Raw genomic sequence first — 19,554 nt, forward strand, 5'->3', positions numbered from 1 at the left:
TATACGATTTTGAATTTTTTAATTGTAGGCCACCATATTGGAAAATGGCGGCCATTTACAAAAATTTCATTTAATTATTTTTGAACCTCTTTAAAAACAAGGGAATGTTCCCCATTTAAAGTTTGCTGTAAAATCATTAGTTACTGAGATCCCAATGGTGGCGCACTTAAAAAAACCACCCTGTAGATTCAATATTTAATCACTGGTGATACATAAATACAGATAGCACAAGACTAGACAAACCGTTTAGCTGAGAGAGGAGTAAGCTGATGGATAGTAAGTAACAATGTTAATCACACTTTTTGAAATAAATTGAAACATAGGGAATGTAATATTAATTCACTCAGGGTAACATCAAACACATTAACCACAGTTAAAATTTATTGTCAAACTGTAATGTAATTGTAAAATATTTTAAAGCAACAGTTATAATACTCCTTGAGATATTATGTAACATATTTACATAGTTTAGTAATACTATGCCTCAAACTATAAGATATAATAACACATCTGTTATACATGTTTTATTCAATAATTGAAATTTCCTATAATATACATTATTAAAAAACCCATAATACTTTATGGCACATAACTATTTACAAAAGTCAGAGACAGTAGTTAATTGCTTAAAATTACCTTTGGGATTACTCTGTGTATTCTATAAGTTTCCACAAATACAAGACTTTATATATGTAACTGCTATAAACTAGTTTCATGTGGAGTCTCTTTGGAGTTCTCTGTCCCTAGTCCACTGCTTTCTCCGGACATTTCAGGACCGAAGCGTTTGTTTGGTATGAATCCGCTCACCTCCGCTCCACGTTTCCTGTGTCGTCCATCAATATAACCGGAGGAATCCGATGACTCATTAGGAAGGTTTCCATCGAGAACATAGAGCAGAGATTCGCTGAGCGGGGAGTGAGGGATTTCATCATGTGATAAGTCTTCAAGTCTCCCCTCAGAGGAAGGGTCGTAATCTCCAGTTCTGCTAGAGAAGCTTAGGTCCACAGGACTGGCTGTCAACACACTGCGACTGGACAGATACTCCTTGAAGGCTCCAGCCAGTGACTCTCCCGTATCACTGTCATCCTACAACATACAATAGATTAGGGATGTGAGAAAAGATTCGGATTTGAGATTCGATTAACAAGTTTTGAGAATCGAATCTCGGGTCCGCTGTCAGAATTAGACTTGCCGCCAGCTCTATAATAACGTGTAGCAGCAGTGTCGATCCACGCATAGCTCCACTCGGTCTCAAAACTCAAGGCCATCACTTGAATTACATCCTTAATCCATTAACTCCATTAATCCATTGTACTCATTGTAGGTACATGGGGATAGGCTGAGGCCGATAACAGAATTTCTTGATTTGATACCAGTTCTAAAATATTACTCACAATTATTGATACAGATTCCACATAAAAACTCTTTTTTAAGGATGTTGCCATGGTCAATGTTTTGTTGAACGTTCGTTTAAATTCTGAATCAGGCAACCGGCGTAGTTCATGCCGGCCCAAAATGATCATGCGCTCTCACTTATTTATTGTTTTCAAGTATGATAAACAGAATCAGGGAACCGCTCTTTCTCTTTACAAAACTAAAGTCTTAGACTAAAAACTTCCAAATAGAAGTAGCACTGGCACGGCAACTCTACTAGAAAATCGAGACGCTGTAAAATGTTGTTATGTACCACTAGAAGAATCAACCAAATCAATGGCGGTTGGCTTAATTGCAGTCCCACAATCTCCTAGTTCAAAAGTACTATTCCCAGGGCCGTCCCGGGGTTACGGCTGTCTAGAGCATTGAATGGTCCCCTGAAATCCATCCATCATTCGGATTTTCCATGACTTCTTGCCTATTTCCATGACTTTCAATGACCAAAAGTTTTTTGTCCATGGCTATCCCTGACTTTCCAGAATGTGGACACCCTGGCTGTTAAAATAAGGCTAACTTTTTTCTTGCAAAAGCCAATTTAAAGTATGGGATTCATTTGACACTAGCCATTAAATTAGACAAACGTAGAGTATTAGATTTGATGTCTACAAAGATACTCTTGTACTATGGTGTACCTGGTCCCAGGAAGGGTCATCCTTGAGTCCCCAGGTGAGGTTGGCCAAGTGACAGATGTTTGAGGCGGAGACAGCAACCACAGGCTTGCGACTACGAGGAGTCATCATTGTCTCCTGCAAAATGAAATTATCCTTAGTACAATAATTGTACAGTGACTACTGACAATTCCCTTTCATTGGGCCTATTATCTTAAGGTTAACAAGTTTAAATGTTTTACAGATTGGTTTAAAAATTTCCATTACCCTTACTTTTTAAGATTATTGATCATATGTTAAACACAATCACAATGTATTCTTTCTTGTTGATGCATCCAGTGAGGCTTAAACTTGTACTGATTATTACAGTAGTTTATCTTATGACCACTGAGGTTTTGGTTTGACTACTTGTTCAAGCCAAAAAAGTTATCTATACTGTGAAAACAGTATTATAAACTATTACTCGTATGCTCCCTTAACATGTTATCATAACCAGTTTTATAAATTATACGTAAATTATAAAATCATTTTACTATTTTGCTTTAAAATCAGTAAATTAATTTAAAAACAAATTTATAGTTTTAAAATAGGGGTCTGACTTAGGGGAGGTACGAATGAGGCATTAGTTCAAAATTCCTCCGTGAACAGCGCTGTAGTAGAGAGTACTTTGGCAAAGAAGGTTTACTAATCGCAAAAATAGTTCTGTTCATAAAATAAAATTATAAATGCCTCAAATTCAATTTTATTATTTTTTAATTATAAAATTAAACTATCATAACCTAACCGAACTAACCAAACTTGCTGATAATGAAATAATATAACAAAAGTTTATTAATAGAAAAATAATTCTGTATTAAATAAAACTAGAAATTGCTCTACTAAAATTTTATAATGACTTAATAATAAAATTAAACTGTCATAACCGAACCAAACCAACCAAACTTGCTGATAATAAAAAAATCTTGGACAAAAAGTTAATGTCACGAGCGGGATTTGAACCCGGGACCTTCAGCATATCAGCCCGGCACGCTAACCATTAGACCACCGAGGCCGATGACTACAGATCGTTTTGTTACGGTAATGGCGTTCCCTCAGCTAATAAGAAGCCCACAGCTGTCATCGTAGCCTCTTCTATACCTCCCCTGAGTAAATACCTTAAAATAGTGATCAGGAGGCTAAAATGTAATAAACCAAATACCAGTATGCATTTCTCAATAAATTATAACTTGTACATTTTATTTTAAATTTTAAAATTTTGAATAAAATTCAGTGGAAATTTAATTTCTATTAAATTTAAATTGGAATGGGACTATACATCTGTGGTCTGCCAACTACTTAAATCTATATCCAAACTAATGTTTAACAGGGTGTCCGTCCACCAGGCCAACCACAAAAAATGCATGAGTAATTCCAGGAAGTTCAGGTCGTACTTTTCATATTTAACTTTCCAACACGTTTTTGCGCAAACTCCCGCAATGCTGTTTTAGTGCTAACATAGTTAACTATGTTATTTATCGGAAAAAGCATTCTCAGTTAAAGAAACAAAATTTATGATTACTGTAATATTGACTGAAACAAGTATGAAATTTGTATATATTACTGATTAAATAATCTGAAAAGTAAAAATTAATTCTTAAACCTCTAATTTATCAACAAATTCTTAAAAATAGTGATATGTCGATAGTAAAATTTATCAAATCTCTGTGCAGACAACTGAAAAATTGATTCTTAATACTGATACTGTAATTTTAATTTTACCAAATTTTCTGTAAGGATGTACTACACCAACACCTATCTTTATGTACTTTCATATACTATGTAATTTTTTTGAGTTATGTGTTTTTTTTTTCAAGTGGCCTACAGAAATAATTTAATTAATGCAGAAATAACAAAAATTTTACATAGCCAATTTAAGTTTTAAACCCTTCTAAACACATTAAATAAATACCACGTTAAAGGTAAATTAAGATATTACAAAGAATATAAATATAAAACTTTCTAGAAGTGTACCATTTTGAAATTTTTTGGTCAAGCCAAACTCGAATCTACCACTGTTGTAGGGACACCATCATAATTTTCCGCAATAAATCCAAAATCCCGAATATCTCCCTCAGTAACGGAAACATCACCACTGTCTTCCGTGGTCATGACAAACTCCTGATATTGTTCAGCGGTTATGGAAACATTATCATTGTCTCCCACAATCACAGACAATTTATCATCATCTTCCTCGATTGTAGCTTAAGTCTAATAATTTCCCTCGGTCATCTTCATCAAGCAATAATTTTTGGATATCATCATCGTTTTCAGCAGTAACGGAAACATTATCGTCCGCATGCGCGATCTCGGCAAAATCACTAACATATCCCACGGCCGTTTGGACATCATCATGGTCTCCTGCGGTCACGGAAACGTCTTCGTCATCTCCTGTGATCAGGGAATCGTCATCGTCATCATGCGCAATCACGGTTGAAAAAAAATCACGCCTAATTCCTGGTTTTCCCAGTCGGTGGACACCCTGTTTAAGTAGGTACATAAAACTTTAAAATTCATGCCATAGGATGCAAAGCTTATAAACACATGCATAAACAATTTAAAATGAATACAATAAGAATGGAATTTAAAATGCAATACAATAAGAGATTAAGTAGAGGATAGGTAGAACTGTGGTTAATATAGAAATATGGAAAGGGGAGGGGAAATCCATTATGGTTGTAAAATCGTGACTAAATATTTTAAATTATAGTTTGGGTTCAGAGGATTAAAATGAGGGATATTGTTTTAAAAAGTTGGTTTTGGTTCCATGTGTACCTGCGTTATATTACAGGTAGTAAAGATTGGTTGGTATTTTCTTGTAACTTCTGGTCACCAACAAATGTGATTTTGTCAATAAGTGATAGGCACAATGTTGTTATCAATAGTTTTTTACAAATTTATATGCTGTTGAAGCATTTGTCTCCTAGACAAAATAAACAGAACCGCAAAATATACTAATAGTATCTTTAACTATGAAACACAACCAAACATTTTCATGCTATTAAAACTTGTAATACAATGTAATTTTGCAAAATCAAAATAGTTTGTCATTACACAATTTATGTGTTTTATAGAGTTCAGCTACTTTTAGGAATACTTTCAAGTTTCAATTATAACTACTGAATAAAATCTAACAATACAGTACACTAATAACTCAAAAATCTAACAAAAAATTTACAATTTCATTTAGGTCATTTAATTTCTGTTTGTAATTGATAAGTAGGCCTAATGACTAAAGGCTAATACAAACTCTTCTAAACATAATGCTACTGAAGCGTCGCAACTAAAAGACAAATGTAGAAGTTTCCTCCTTACCCTACTAGAGTCCAGATTAACAAGAGGGTAATTTCTGATTCTATAAAAGTTGTGGGTAGCAGCTCTACTAGATCCTGTGAGATTTACCTGCATGGCTTTTGACATCCGCTGAGTTGAGAGAGTGATAGGACTCATGTCATTAGGGGAGGGAGAGAGAAGACAATTGTTACAGGCAGGCGTGCTAGTTAGTAGAGCAGAGTAACGGTTAGTCATTGGAGGGGTGAGGGGTGCTTTACTCACAGACAACTTTCGGTGCTTCATCAAACTAGGGTTACAAGGGGTGAAAAACGGACTGTTTTCCTTTTCAGGAATAGGAACAGGAGAATTGAGGATGGAAACATCTGGCTTGTCTTCTAGTTCAACTTTAGGCTTCGGTACATCAATGTCTTCTACAATCCTTTCATTTAGAGGCGAGGATGACTGTTCGGCTTCAATATTGTCACAACTCTTGCCAGATTTTAACCTTTGGAAGCATTTTGGTGTTTTTGATTCTGGACTCTACAAAGAAATATTTAAGGTGTCAGGTAAACTCATGCATAAGCTGTTAAAACTACACTAAATTTCTAGTATGAGCCCATTCAAGAGAAGAGAGAACTTAGTTTTTTCTTAGGGTAACTATCAAGATCAAATTATATTAATAGGCCCTGGAAATTTTTACAAAATTATACTTGCAAAGTCGTCTTTTTAAGCACTTTGACAAATAAAAAGTTTCATCTCTTTCATTTAAAACGGGGTTCAAGTGAAAAACTCCCAATTTTGAGTTGTTATTTTCTTATTGGTTTAAAAACAAAAACTGATAAGATTTGTAAAATAGCCTAAGAAAACCACTCTGAAGTTTATTCTTAAGCAAGGCTGACTCGATCACCTCAGGTTGCGTCACCCCAGCACCACTATCGAAAAAAATTTTGTATCTGCACTTTTGGTTGCTACATTATATTATGTTATTTTCATTCATTTCAACCAAAATCTTTACTTATTTTTTAGCGAGAGTAAGGCCTATAAGTGTGAGATCTTCCTCAGCTCGCGAGGTCTGGAGCGGCTGCTCTACTCAAGGACGGCACTCTTCATATTGTAAGAGGAGAAAATATTAAATGGATACTCAGTATGGTGATAAAAAAGTCCAACAACATTTTTAGTGGGCACTGTGAGAAAGACACTTGACTGAATCATAGAATAAATCCATAATATATGGGTAAATATAAGCTGTTAAACAATTCATTATTACTAAATTCTCATTTTTAGACACACTTAAAAGTAAATGTAGACAAAATATTAAGGGCCTCCATAAAAAATTGAAACTGAAATTCACCGTTTATCCACCACTGTTTTTCATGGTCATATTTGCATATTTTGTGATAATGGTGAAGGTGAGTCAGGGGGTTTAGGCCGGGTACAGGTGAAATCATGGCGGCATTGCAGGTAGTGAACTCTACATGGTGAGACAAATGGAGCTGTTAAACAGTTAAGCGAAGTTAGCCGTTTCTCCTTCTTATATAAATCAAAACTGACACTCAACATAGTAAAGAAATAACCTAAAAAGAAAAAACTAATACAAGATAGACCTATGACTTAAAGACAGACACATCTAACTATATTTGTTTATTTTTATACACAATAGACTATTATAAAGGGTGATCCAGTTAGAGGTTACAATTAAAAAATAAATAATACGTATTGTAGTTTACTTACAATGTATTTTTTTATTTATACACATTTATTAAAGATTGACATTACACATGAAAAATGATATACCGTCAAATGACCGCCATGTGAATCCCTGTAGACATCAGCCCTTTTGATGAAATTTTCCATCACTTTCTCGATCATTTGTTGTCGAATTTGATGGATTACTCTGCGAATCTCGACCTTCAGCTCCAGAATCGAGTTGGGCGTGTTTGCGAAAACCTTCTGCTTCAAATATCCCCAAAGGAAATAGTCCATTGGTGTGAGGTCACATGATCTTGCTGGCCAATGCTGATCACCGAAACGAGAGATTAGACGGCCGGGAAACTTTGTGTGCAACAACTGCACTGTTTCTCGTGCTGTATGACAAGTGGCCCCATCTTGTTGAAACCACAAGTCGTTCAACTCGTTATTGACAACCAATTCTTCCAACTGCTGCCAAAAATAATCGCTTATCATCTCCCGATAACGTTCTCCATTGACTGTAACTGCATCGCCATGGTCATTTTCAAAAAAGTAAGGGCCAATCACGCCGCCAACCCACAATCCACACCAAACAGTTACCTTTTTTGGATGCATTTCTTTCCGGTGAATAGCATGAAGATTTTCAGTTCCCCAAATGCGGCAGTTTTGTTTGTTTACATAGCCATTGATATAAAAATGAGCTTCATCAGAAAAGATGATTTTGTTCACAAAATTGTCATCACGTTGATTATTCTCCAACACCCACTTAACAAATTCAAGCCTCTGTTGGTGATCTCCCGGTTTCAATTCATCAAAATGCGCTGAGTTGTACCGTAGGAAAGGCCTAATTGCTGGGAACGATGACGAATTGAGGTTGACGGATTTTCTCGAACACTGGCACTTGTTGCAGCGATATTTTCCACTGATCGGCCACTCCGAGGGCGTACTGGTCTTTTAACATCTAACACTGAACCCGTCACATTAAATTTATCAATCAGTTTTCTAATCGCCGTGTTTTACAATAAAAACACGTTCTTCATTCGAATAACGCTCCATAACAACAAATGTCAATACACAACAATGCCCAATAACAAAACATCAGCTGTTTATCTTGCATACAGAACCAGTGCTACCAACTTAAAATTGTAACCTCTAACTGGATCACCCTTTATTTAACCTTGGTGTACGCTGTTAAATCTGCAAATATAGGTACAGATAAATAACTGATACAGAATAAATGCCCATTCCATTTTTACTTGTTTCCCATAAACATAGTAATATTGAGAAAGTATTATTTTTGCCAAAATTGTTTGGTTTGAGTTTTGGGAGGATATATTAATTTTGGATCCCCCTGAACCCAAAAAAGTGGTTTTGGTTTTTGAAGTGATGTCTGTGTGTGTCTGTATATGTTTGTGTGGATGTATACAGAGCTTCAGACTACACCTGTGGTCCGATTTTGATGGAATTTGGTATGTGTGTACTAAATCATAATATCTCCATTGTTTTTTCTTCATTTTTTGAAATTTTGATTTTTATGGTGGTTATCTAAGAAAATAGTAGAAAAAATTGATTTTTACAGAAACAGCTTGACCGATTTTTACTAAAATTTAATGCGTAATAGCCCTTTAAACAAAACGGCCTTTGCTTTAAAAATTACATTTCAATAGTTATTGCTAATTATTTTATTTTCTCAGTACCGGGGACTGAGCCTTGCTCGGTTGTGGTTAATTGGTTTTAACCCTTTCTGATATAGCAGACGGTGGTCGGATATATCCGCCGATTATGACATTTAATTGTTATAGTTGATTGTCTATGACATCATTAATCTTTTGTCTTTGTTTACTTTGTCCTTGTTATTTTGTTGAACCAACTTAGTTACTTGAACAACCCATAAGAAGGCCACAATGTTATATTTTAAAATGAGTTTTGTAGCAAAATCGGAATACGAATCTTCCTGAGGTAATGGCTGTCCCCAACTACGTTTTTTTAGGGCTCCCTAATTCCAAAATGTAGTCAAAATCCTTTCACTCTCGATTTCAGGATAAATATTACAGACAGACAGACAAACAGACAAACAGATATAGCTCAAATTGTAGTATAGGATAGGATAAAATAGGAAAATTTTATTATAAAAAACTGCTCGGCCAATTTTGATCAAAATTAAGTATTTTAGGTTGCAAGTTCTTTTCTATGGAAAAAAGGTACAACCCTTATTGCTTTAAGAATTACGGTAAACAAAATTATTGCAACTTTTGTGATTTCCCCTATAAAATATCATACTTATACTTTTATACTTTTATACTTTATACTTTTCTTTGAAATGGCGACCATACAAATGTAGGTATTTTAAGCCAAGTATGAATGGAGATGAGTGTGGGATGAGTGGCACGATCTTGTAGTCTTGTTAGTGACTAAGGCCATAGTACTCCCACTGTTACCTGTAATAAGGGTTGTTGACAAGCTAATGGAAGAAAGTATGTATCAGATTGCTGATACCGTTTGTTTTTTACTGAATTTATAAGTTAAGAATAGTTTGTTAAGAGACAATCTCTCCAGAGTGATTCTTCAAGTTCATGACTCATAGCTCACCAAAAACGTGCCCAAAACCAAGTGTGTTCAAGTTTACATCTTTGACAGCAACAAAGTAGTCTAATAACAACTGTCAATCCATAACTCAAAATATTACTTACATTCAGAATCTCTTCACTACAAGATCTCTTTTTCAACTGTCCAAGCTCACAAAAGCCTCTTGCAGGCTTCACGGTTTTGTTGAAAATGTGTTTCTGAAACAAGGAATAATACAAACTCACAGTTTGTCTGATCAGGTGACTGAATTCATAAAAAGGAAGGTGATTTGGTTTCATAATAAAGAGTTTGTTCCATCTGTCGATAATAAGTCACATGATAGTAGTTTAGAGTTAACCTACACAGCTTTGTGCAGAACTGTCTTACCTTGATAGAATCTCCAATACTACGTGCCCTGTTGTTGTTGGGTGTGCCATTGCCATTTTCCCGATTGAACTGTTTGACCAGTCGCCGCTTCTTGCTGCTCTCTGGGAGAGACTGAATGTGAGCATACAGCTGTGCGAGAGCTGCCTCTGTAGGATTGGTTGTATTCTCCTGCGCAGTTCTCTCTCGGTCCACAAAGCTGAACACTGTTGTTGCAGCACTGCTTTCGTTCAGCTGTAATGTTAAATTTTAGTTTAATTAATTTGAAAAGCTTTCATCTGTTATGTGATTAAAACACAAATCAACAGCTTTCATAAAATAATATTTTTAACATCTGGCACTTATAACAGACAATTTTTTCTGTATATTACCTGGGGCCCATTTCATAATAAACTACAAGTTACAAGTTACAACTTGTAACTTGTAATTTCCATTAGATTTGCATTGGGCGATCAGCTGGTTTACTAATAATATTAGTTTGTAGTTTATTATGAAATGGTCCCCAGGTAGCATAATAATGCAATATTGATGTCTGAATGAAAATTATTTCTGAGAAACTTTCAATTTTTGTTAAAAAGTGGTGAAACTATGGCCAACATTTCAATCGTTCACGTTCAAAACCATCAAAACTAAGTACTATACTTACAAAGTTCTCAGGAGACCGTTTTCTTCTTTCCCAGTACATCTTAATATCTGTAGCCAGAGAAGAAGGAATGTTGAAGAGCTCAGGTCCTGCTGATATCATAAATGCCACTACTTTGCTTAGCATTTGTGAAGTAGCATGGAACGCTTCCGGCTGAAGCTAAACGACAAAAAAATGCTTATGATGAATTATGTATTGGGATGATTAACTAATCAACTACTTAAATTAAACATAATTGACTCAATCAATTATTAAAGCGCTTTTTTAGTGTTTGGTCAGTTGAGCATGAAAACTAACAAACACTGTTACAAATTTAATTTTAGTTAAAAAAGATATAGGCCTATAATTATTTATATTTTTTGAAAATAATTTTTCAGATCATTATGTAGGCCTATTTGAATTTTTACTAACATAGAAATACCAACCACCTACTTCAAAAAGGCATACCTACACACACAGAATGAAGAACTTAAAACTTGGGTTTCTAAAACCAGTAGGCCCTAAAGCCACCTTTAATAATCCTGATCTGTAACTACATTCAACATATCATAACAAATGATTTTAGACAATAGAATATCTTTCTAAAATAAAAAGCTATTTGATGTATAATAACAAATTTTTATTAACCTTCCTGGGACAGAGCAGGTGTGGTGTGAACAACGTTGCCAGATTGTCAGCAGACATCTTATTTTCATTCTCATGACTCGCGACCAAGTGCAAAAGTTCCATAATATCCCTTAAAACTTTCCAGTTTTCAGAGGGCAGCAATAAGAAAAGAAGTTGCAAAGCTTGTAGTAAACGGTCATCATTTGGCTTTTGCGTACAGAGGTCTAGAAAACATAAATAAAGACGATTCATGTTTACAATTAAAATGAAAAATGTTAAACTTATAGAACAATCTGTCTCATGTTTATGGTTTGTTCTGCACAGCACCTATCAGTAGAGGACAGCACCATAAGATTTACATCCTCAAAGTAGTTTGTCATTTGGGAAGGAAGAAAGTTTAGTTATACCCATAAAATCTTGTCCTAAAGTTAGGTGAGCTTCTTTCAATCGTTGGTTTCCATTTGTTGGTGCACTCAGAAAGGGGTAAAGATAAAAAAATTTAAAAAATAAATGTTATCAGCATTCTGACACATACTGTCTCCCATAAGCTTGTCAACAACCTTTATCATGGGTAAGTGGTATGATATTTAAATACCCCCGCCGCAGCAAACCTGCCAACTAAGCGAATTTCCATTTGTCTGAATTGATTTTCAGTTAAATATATTTTAATAACATTAGGTTTAACGAGTACCTAGGTTTGCTGCTACAAGGAAACTAATAAAGTGTGTTTTTGAGTAAAATATTGATAGCTTAGTACAAAATAAATAAATTTGCCAAGTTTGATCAAAATATATTCATAAACAAGCAAACTACAACATTTGACAATATTCTCCATAAGAATAACATGGGAATTTTGAATTTACAATTTTTTTAATTTTCTCCGTTACTAATAATCGAACAAAAATACTTTTATATACTAAATTATTTGTTTTTTTAAGCTCTTTAAAAAGGTCTAGAGAGAAATTGGGAAATTTTGTGTTTTGAGGGTCAAAAGTGAGAAAAACCAATTTTTACCCCATAAAACGCCCCGTAAAGCCCCGTTCCCATGGTCCGATCGTGCTGGTTCGCGAACTCATTCAAGTTTATCCCGCTTTACACCTTTAAACCAAATTTCATCAAAATCGGACAAAAATTACTCAAGTTATCGCGTTCACGGACGTATATATATATATATATATATATATATAAGTCTATATATATATATATATATATACATATATAAAAATTTGAACGAATAGTGTTTTTGGCCTCTGGGGACATCAAAATGAAAAAGTAAATCGGTCCCGGGTCTAGGTCTTACCGTGCCACCTACGGTAATAGCTACTTCCCTATAGGGAAATTCGCTAAAAGATTAATGTTTAGTTTAAAAAATCACAAAAGTTGCAATAACTTTTGAACCGTAATTGTTACAGCAATGGGGTTGTTGTACTATTCTTTTTAGAATTATAAGGACCATAACATATTAATTTTGATCAAAACCAGCTTTTCTAAAAAAATCCGATTTTTCTGTTATTTCATGGGGTTTTATGGAAAAATCCCCATTAAAGATCTAAATTTAAAAAAAAAATTAAAAAAACTTTCAAAATTTTAAGGACCATGACATACCAAGTTATATAAAAACCGGTTTTTTCTAAATTCCTATTTTTTGTTATTTTATGGGGTTTTTATGGGAAAATAACATAATTTACCAACAATAACTTTTTAACCGTAATTTTTACAAAAATGAAAGTCGTACCATTGTTTTCAGAATTTAAAAGGCTACAACATACTAAATCTTTATCAAAATTGTTAGGGGCATTTTTGAGAAAATCTAATTTCCATTATTTTATGGGTTTTTATGGGAAAATCAACATTAAAAATCAAAATTTAAAACAAATTTTTAAAAACGCCTGGAGATACCATGCATTAGAACCTACACACTAAATTTCATCGAAATCGGACCACAGGTGTAGTCCCTAGCTCTGTACACATCCAGACACACACACAGACATCACTTCGAAAACCATTTTTTTGGGTCCAGGGGAACCCAAAACAGATGTATTCACTCAAAACTCAAACTCGAGAATTTTGACGAAAACAATACTTTATATAGGCCTACAACAATATTTAAAATTATAACAACAATAAAAAACAAACGTACAACAATAACTAATTCAAGATTTACAACAATAATTCAAATACATAACAATAGTTTACAATTTGCAACAATAATTTAAAAATGTATAACAACCATCTTTAAGACTAGGCCAATAGGCAACCTTGTTTTATCTTGACTCCAGTTCAATTAGACAAGGTTGTTTAACACGTCCGCTACTGAGCGTTGCATATATGCGACGCCACGGTCATTGTCACAGACCAAGGTATACATTTGAATCTTAAACATAGACCGGCCCACTTGGTTAACAGTACACTCAGACCACGGGCGAAAACCTGTAAAACAGTGATCATTTACATTGTAATACGCTACAATCGTTCTTGTTTTTTTGTATTTTATATAACCTTTTGTAATGTCGCATATTTGCGACGCCCGGTCTATAGCGAAGACAATAGTGAAAATTATCATAGTTTTCTTGAATTAGACCAAACGGCGCATACAGGGTGATTGATATAAGTGTGCCAGCCGTTTTATTCAAAAACCATAAGAGATATAAAAAAAAGTTAAATGGTAAGTGCCTTGGATTTTTTATTTTAAAAATTGTAGTCAAGTAGGAAAATTTTTTTTAGCCGCCATTTTTCCAATATGGCCGCCAACTTTGATTTTTCTTATGGAACACCCTGTATTTCATGATGTATTCCGGTAGAAAATGTAATTTTAAGACGATTTTATTCTTGTGATTTTTTTCATAAACCTAACCGTTTCAAAGATAATAATGGTTAAAGTTGTGAAATTTTGAATAGTTTTTGAATAAAACAGCTGGCATGCTTGCTTAGGCCTTTATCGAAACTCTTTCTTATGCCTAATTTTTACAACTTTAAACATTATTATCTTTGAAACGGTTAGGTTTATGAAAAAAAAATCCCAAGAATAAAATCGTCTTAAAATTACATTTTCTACCGGAATACATCATAAAATACAGGGTGTTCCGTAAGAAAAATCAAAGTTGGCGGCCATATTGGAAAAATGGCGGCTAAAATAATTTTCTCGACTTGACTAAAAAAATTTTTTAAATAAAAAAAATCAAGGCACTTACCATTTAACTTTTTTTGATATCTCTTATAGTTTTAGAATAAAACGGCTGGCACACTTATATCAATCACCCTGTATATGCGACAGTTCATTTTTGTTTGTGTTTTGTTTTGAGGTGAAAGTAAGTAAAAAATACAAGAACAGTTAGGCACCTATTAGCCGTGAGCAACATGTGGCGCAGCTAGTGGAGCCGCCGGTGACCCACAGCGTTTGGAACCTGGACACTAGTCGCGCAACACATTCGTAGCTCACTTAAACAGCGAAATTCACCACAACATTCTCGTGTCAAACATGTTTGTTGAGTGACTGCATCAACAATTTGCACGTCACTATTACCACTAGACATTGTTTATCTAAACTAAAGACAACTAAAAACGCTAATGACACAAAAAGGAAAGAATACACTGTTAAAAAGGTCACTGGTAAACAAAGTGAACCGATGTCACTAATGAATATAACAGTAATATGGCGAGGCACGTCTCAATCGACTCAAACCACGATGTAGACTGTGTGACAGGCTCCGTTTTCACGTTAATAACGCATGCGAGCGCAGTCAGTGGCGTCGCATGTTGCCCACGGCTAATAGGCTCCATATACTGCAATGCCCCCCGACTGCCTGAACACTAAAACGGTCGCGACACATGTTGCCGGGCAAAATCACTCCCGGCAACACCTCGGGCAGCTTTTTCGGCGGCGCCACCGGTCTCTCCACGGCTAATAGGCACCATTTGACTCCATGCCCCTCTACATGTCCGACACCGGCGGCTCCACTAGCTGCGCCACATGTTGCTCACGGCTAATAGGGGCCTTATAACTGAACAAATATAAAAGCTACATAGGATAATGCAGCATAGGGCATACTGCACAGGGATGCAGAAAAGTAAAGACCAGTTTTTTTCAACTATCATATGACATCACCAAATATCATATCCACAGACCAAGCGACGCAGTTATGCGTCAGACATCTCTGTAGACCACTGCAGGGAGGCCTTCAAATAGACCGTTGCAAAGATATGAGCATTTTAATAACATTAGAACCCCGACGCAAATATGCAACAGCAGTCTATTTTAATGTGATTAGCCGACGCATATATGCGACGGCAGTCTATGGGTGGAAACTGGCCGTCGCATATGTGCGTCGCTAGTCCATTTGAATGAAAAATTTCGTACTATTGCAGTAGCGAACGTGTTAAAGAGAACCAAATTTAAAACAACACAGTCAGTAAATATTTAGCCTATATTTTCATTACTGCTGTAACTATAGCTTCCTCATGTCTTAAAGTCAACATACATAATAAATACGCTGGTGTTACTGTCCTTAGTGTGAACCACAGAATCATAATACCGTATGTCAATTGTGTCTTTTAGATATGTGCCTTAAGCAATAGCTTAGATTTTTATTGTTAATTTAATTTTATGCTAAGGTTCAAAATTAAACTATTATGAAAATGTGGTAGTAATTGTTGATTATTTTTAATTGTTTATTTTTCTCTCTGTTTAAAGTTTATCCATGTTTTTATTATTTAATGTTTATTTTTATAAGTAGATTGTTATTACTTAAAGTGTTTAGAGTAATGATACAATGAATGTACAAATGTTAACTTTCCTTTTATTCTTCCAACTAGGATAATTTTGCACTCTGTCTCTTATAATATTTAGTTTTTAGAAATGTTTATATTTAATATCTGGTAACGTATTAGATATAAAAATAATACAAAATATATGAACACAACTCTTGATACATGTTTATTTCTTAATAATAAATGTAAACATTGAATTATTTACAATATGAAATTATTCCAGTCATATGATCAATATTAAATAAAAGATAGATTATTTGGAATATATAACAATTCCTCCCTACTTATTTAAGAGAATGTTCATTTACAAGTTCATCCTTTTAATTGGTTTTCTTATTCTCAATGAGCGGCGAATTTTAGGGACAGGAACATCTGGTTGTGAGTTTGCATTGGACACTTCAGCGTCTTGTTGTGTACTTGGCTCTTCGGCCTCTTGTCGGCTGCTTGTACGATGGATTGTACTTGACGCTTCATTGTTATGTATAGGGCTTTTTTTCCTCAATATTAGGCATAGTGCTTGCTGTAGGACCCGATGTTTCAGTGTCTACAGTTCCTTCCCAGCTTGGGGTGTTACTTGAGACATTTTCTGTATCTTGTGACTTTTCTGAATTGCTTATTGATTTCCTTAACATACCGTACCTTGTATTTCCCATGAATATAGGTTGTCTTGAACAATTTTGATTGGTATTTTGGAATATTAAAGTTCGATTAGTTTGCTTTGGTGGTACTTTGGCTTTTGGGTCGCATCGGTTGTTTGAACCTTCTTGCCTTGTTTGTGTCAATGAGCTAGGTAGAGGGCTTTTGTAATGAGTAGAATCTTTTGGCACTTGACAAGCTCGAAGTTGATTGAAGTGGCGTTTTATTACATACCCATCATCAATTTCTACGAGATAGTGAAGTCGTCCCAGTCTTTCCACCACAGTTCCAAATTTCCACAGAATGGATCCTGCGTAATTTCTTGATTGTACTCTCTCCCCAATATTGTAATGTTTGTTAAATATTGGTTGTTGAGCCTCATTTTTGTCATCTTCGCCAGGCCTTAAGAGACCTAGCTTGGTTCTCAAGTTCCTGCCAAATATTAATTGTGCTGGGGATGCACCAGTACTCAGTGGTGTAGCTCGGTACCGAAATAATAGTGCACATAGTTTTTCATGTAAAGTGCCCTGTTCAAACTGCATGCACCTCAGTTTTGTCTTGAGTGTTTGGCAAAATCTTTCCGCTTGACCATTTGTAGAGGGGTTTCCTGGTGCAATGAATCGTTGTCTTATTCCTTGGCGTTTACAGAATGCTTGAAACTCTGCAGATTTAAAAATTGTGGCATTGTCACTGACCAATATTTCTGGTAGGCCATGGTGACTGAATATTTCTCTGAGGTAATGAATAGTACTGGCAGTTGTTGGCGCACTTTTTATCGGATATATTTCTGGCCACTTTGACCTGGCATCTACAACAATCAAGAAATTGTGATTCAGAAAAGGTCCTGCGTAATTCATGTGGACTCGCTGCCAATTGCGTTTTGGTATTTCCCAAACATGGGTAGGAGCCTTCTCTGGATTTTTCTTATTCTCACAACATGCCTTACAACTTGCCACCATACTCTCAATATCTGTATCAATGTTTTTCCAGTAACAGTAGTTTCTTGCCAGACTCTTCATCCGCACTATTTCTACGTGTGTTGAGTGTAATTCTTGGAGGATTTTAGGTTGTAGTTTTTTTTGGAATGATAACACGATTTCCTCTAAAAATAATTCCGTCTTGAAGTGATATTTCTGGGTCAGCGACTTCTCCGTTTAGGAGCTTTTCCTTTAAGCGAGAGAGTTCTTCGTCAAGTGATGTTTCTTTTTCTATGTCTTTAGCCATGATTGTATCGGTTGTTATGCAGTGTATTGTCTCTCTTCGAACAGTGTAATCTTCGTCAACCACATTTATATTCTCTTCTTTTATGGGTAAGGGATGTCTTGAGAGGTAATCTGCATTACAGTGGTCGTTTGATTTTTTGTGTACAATCTCATAATCAAATCCTGAAAGAAAATGAGCATATCTAAGCATCCTGGATGAAGTCAACAATGGTAGTTTCTTGTCTGGATGAAATATGGTCATCAGTGGTTTGTTGTCAATGGCAAGAGTAAACTTCCTTCCGTATATATAATCGAACATTTTTTTACACCCCCAATATACAGCAGTTGCTTCTCTGTCCAATTGGCTATAGTTGCACTCTGCAGCAGTGAGGGATCTGCTGGCAAATTCAATAGGCCTCTCTTCATTATTTGGCATTTTATGAGACAGCACAGCTGATAAGCCAACAGGGCTAGCATCTGTAGCAAGTATCACTGGTAAGTCTGGGTTGTATGGAGTAAGGACTGTGTCACTTGCTATCTCTTCTTTAACACAAGTAAACGCTTTTTCACATTCCTGGGACCAGTGAAAACGTTTGTCTTTCCTTAGAAGCTGATGTAAGGGATTTAGCAGTGTAAATGCATCTATGATGAACTTTGAATAGTACTGTACTAGTCCAAGGAATTGACGCACTCCTGTGATATTTGTTGGACGGGGAGCATCCTGGATTGCCCTCACCTTTTCTGGTGATTTCTGGATACCGTCTTTGCTGATGATATGACCCAGATACTGCACCTTTCTCTCAAAAAACTTGCATTTTTCAACATTCACATGTAGATTGTGTTGTTCCAATTTTCCTAAGACCTTTATGAGCCTGGATTTGCATTCTTCAAAAGTGCAGCCTTGTACAACAACATCATCAAAATAAGCCACTGTCCCTTCAAGATTTTGTACGACTTGGTCAATAAATTTATGAAATTCATTTGGGGCAGTCTTCATTCCGAAAAACAGTCTTTTTGCTAGATATGTACCCTTATGTGTGGTAATTGTCTGGATTTTAGAACTTTCAGAGTCCACTGAAAGATGTAAATAAGCCTTGTAAATGTCTAAAGTGCAAAAATAGTTTCCATTTCTCATTTTGTTAAGGATATCCTCTATTCTTGGTATTGGATAACGACTGTCATGTAGTTGTTGGTTAACAGTTACCTTGTAATCCGCGCAAATACGGACCGCTCCATTTGCTTTTGGAATCACAACAATCGGTGTTCCCCACTCAGATTGATCCACTTTCTCTATTACGTCTTCTTTTTCAAGTTTATCTAGTTCATTCTCAACAGCTTCTCGAAGAGCATGAGGTACTGGTCTGGGTTTTAAGTACACAGGTCTTGAATTATCCTTTAGTTTTAAAGAGCATGTAAAGTTGGGTGTTTTACCAATGCATTGTTCAAAAACGCTTGAGAATCTTTGCTTGATAGATTTGACAACAGTGTTGGTATCAACCTCTGGTTTCTTCATATTAACAAGATTAATATTGTGTAAGTTAATTTTCAATTTTCGAATCCAATCCCTTCCAAGAATAGCGTTTTTAGGTAGATTTACAATGTATAGATCCTCTCTGCAAGATCTTCCTTCGTAAGATATGCTTAGGGTACAGACCCCGATTGGTTTGAAAATTTGTCCAGTATAAGATCGAAAAAGAGCACTTGTTTTGCA

General features: G+C 35.3%; 1 protein-coding gene across 3 annotated transcripts in view; it reads right to left on the reverse strand.

Moving 5' to 3' along the window:
- Window positions 1-368: 368 nt before the first annotated feature.
- The window catches only part of LOC129005091 (rho GTPase-activating protein 19-like), a 29,660-nt gene continuing 10,474 nt past the window's right edge, over window positions 369-19,554 (reverse strand). The window contains exons 4-10 of one of the 3 annotated variants that reach the window (XM_054433883.1): window positions 11,260-11,462; window positions 10,636-10,791; window positions 9,993-10,223; window positions 9,731-9,823; window positions 5,481-5,891; window positions 2,067-2,180; window positions 369-1,086 (exon numbers count right to left, since the gene is read on the reverse strand). In XM_054433883.1, coding sequence (XP_054289858.1) covers window positions 700-1,086; window positions 2,067-2,180; window positions 5,481-5,891; window positions 9,731-9,823; window positions 9,993-10,223; window positions 10,636-10,791; window positions 11,260-11,462 — 1,595 coding nt within the window. In that variant the 3' untranslated portion in view covers window positions 369-699. The remainder of the gene's footprint in view (window positions 1,087-2,066; window positions 2,181-5,480; window positions 5,892-9,730; window positions 9,824-9,992; window positions 10,224-10,635; window positions 10,792-11,259; window positions 11,463-19,554) is intronic. The other 2 variants (XM_054433885.1, XM_054433886.1) reach the window with 2 other exon arrangements.

The sequence above is a fragment of the Macrosteles quadrilineatus genome, unplaced genomic scaffold, assembly GCF_028750875.1.
Source record: "Macrosteles quadrilineatus isolate MER2022 unplaced genomic scaffold, UCM_ALF_1.0 Scaffold_15__1_contigs__length_3749704, whole genome shotgun sequence".
Taxonomy (NCBI): domain Eukaryota; kingdom Metazoa; phylum Arthropoda; class Insecta; order Hemiptera; family Cicadellidae; genus Macrosteles; species Macrosteles quadrilineatus.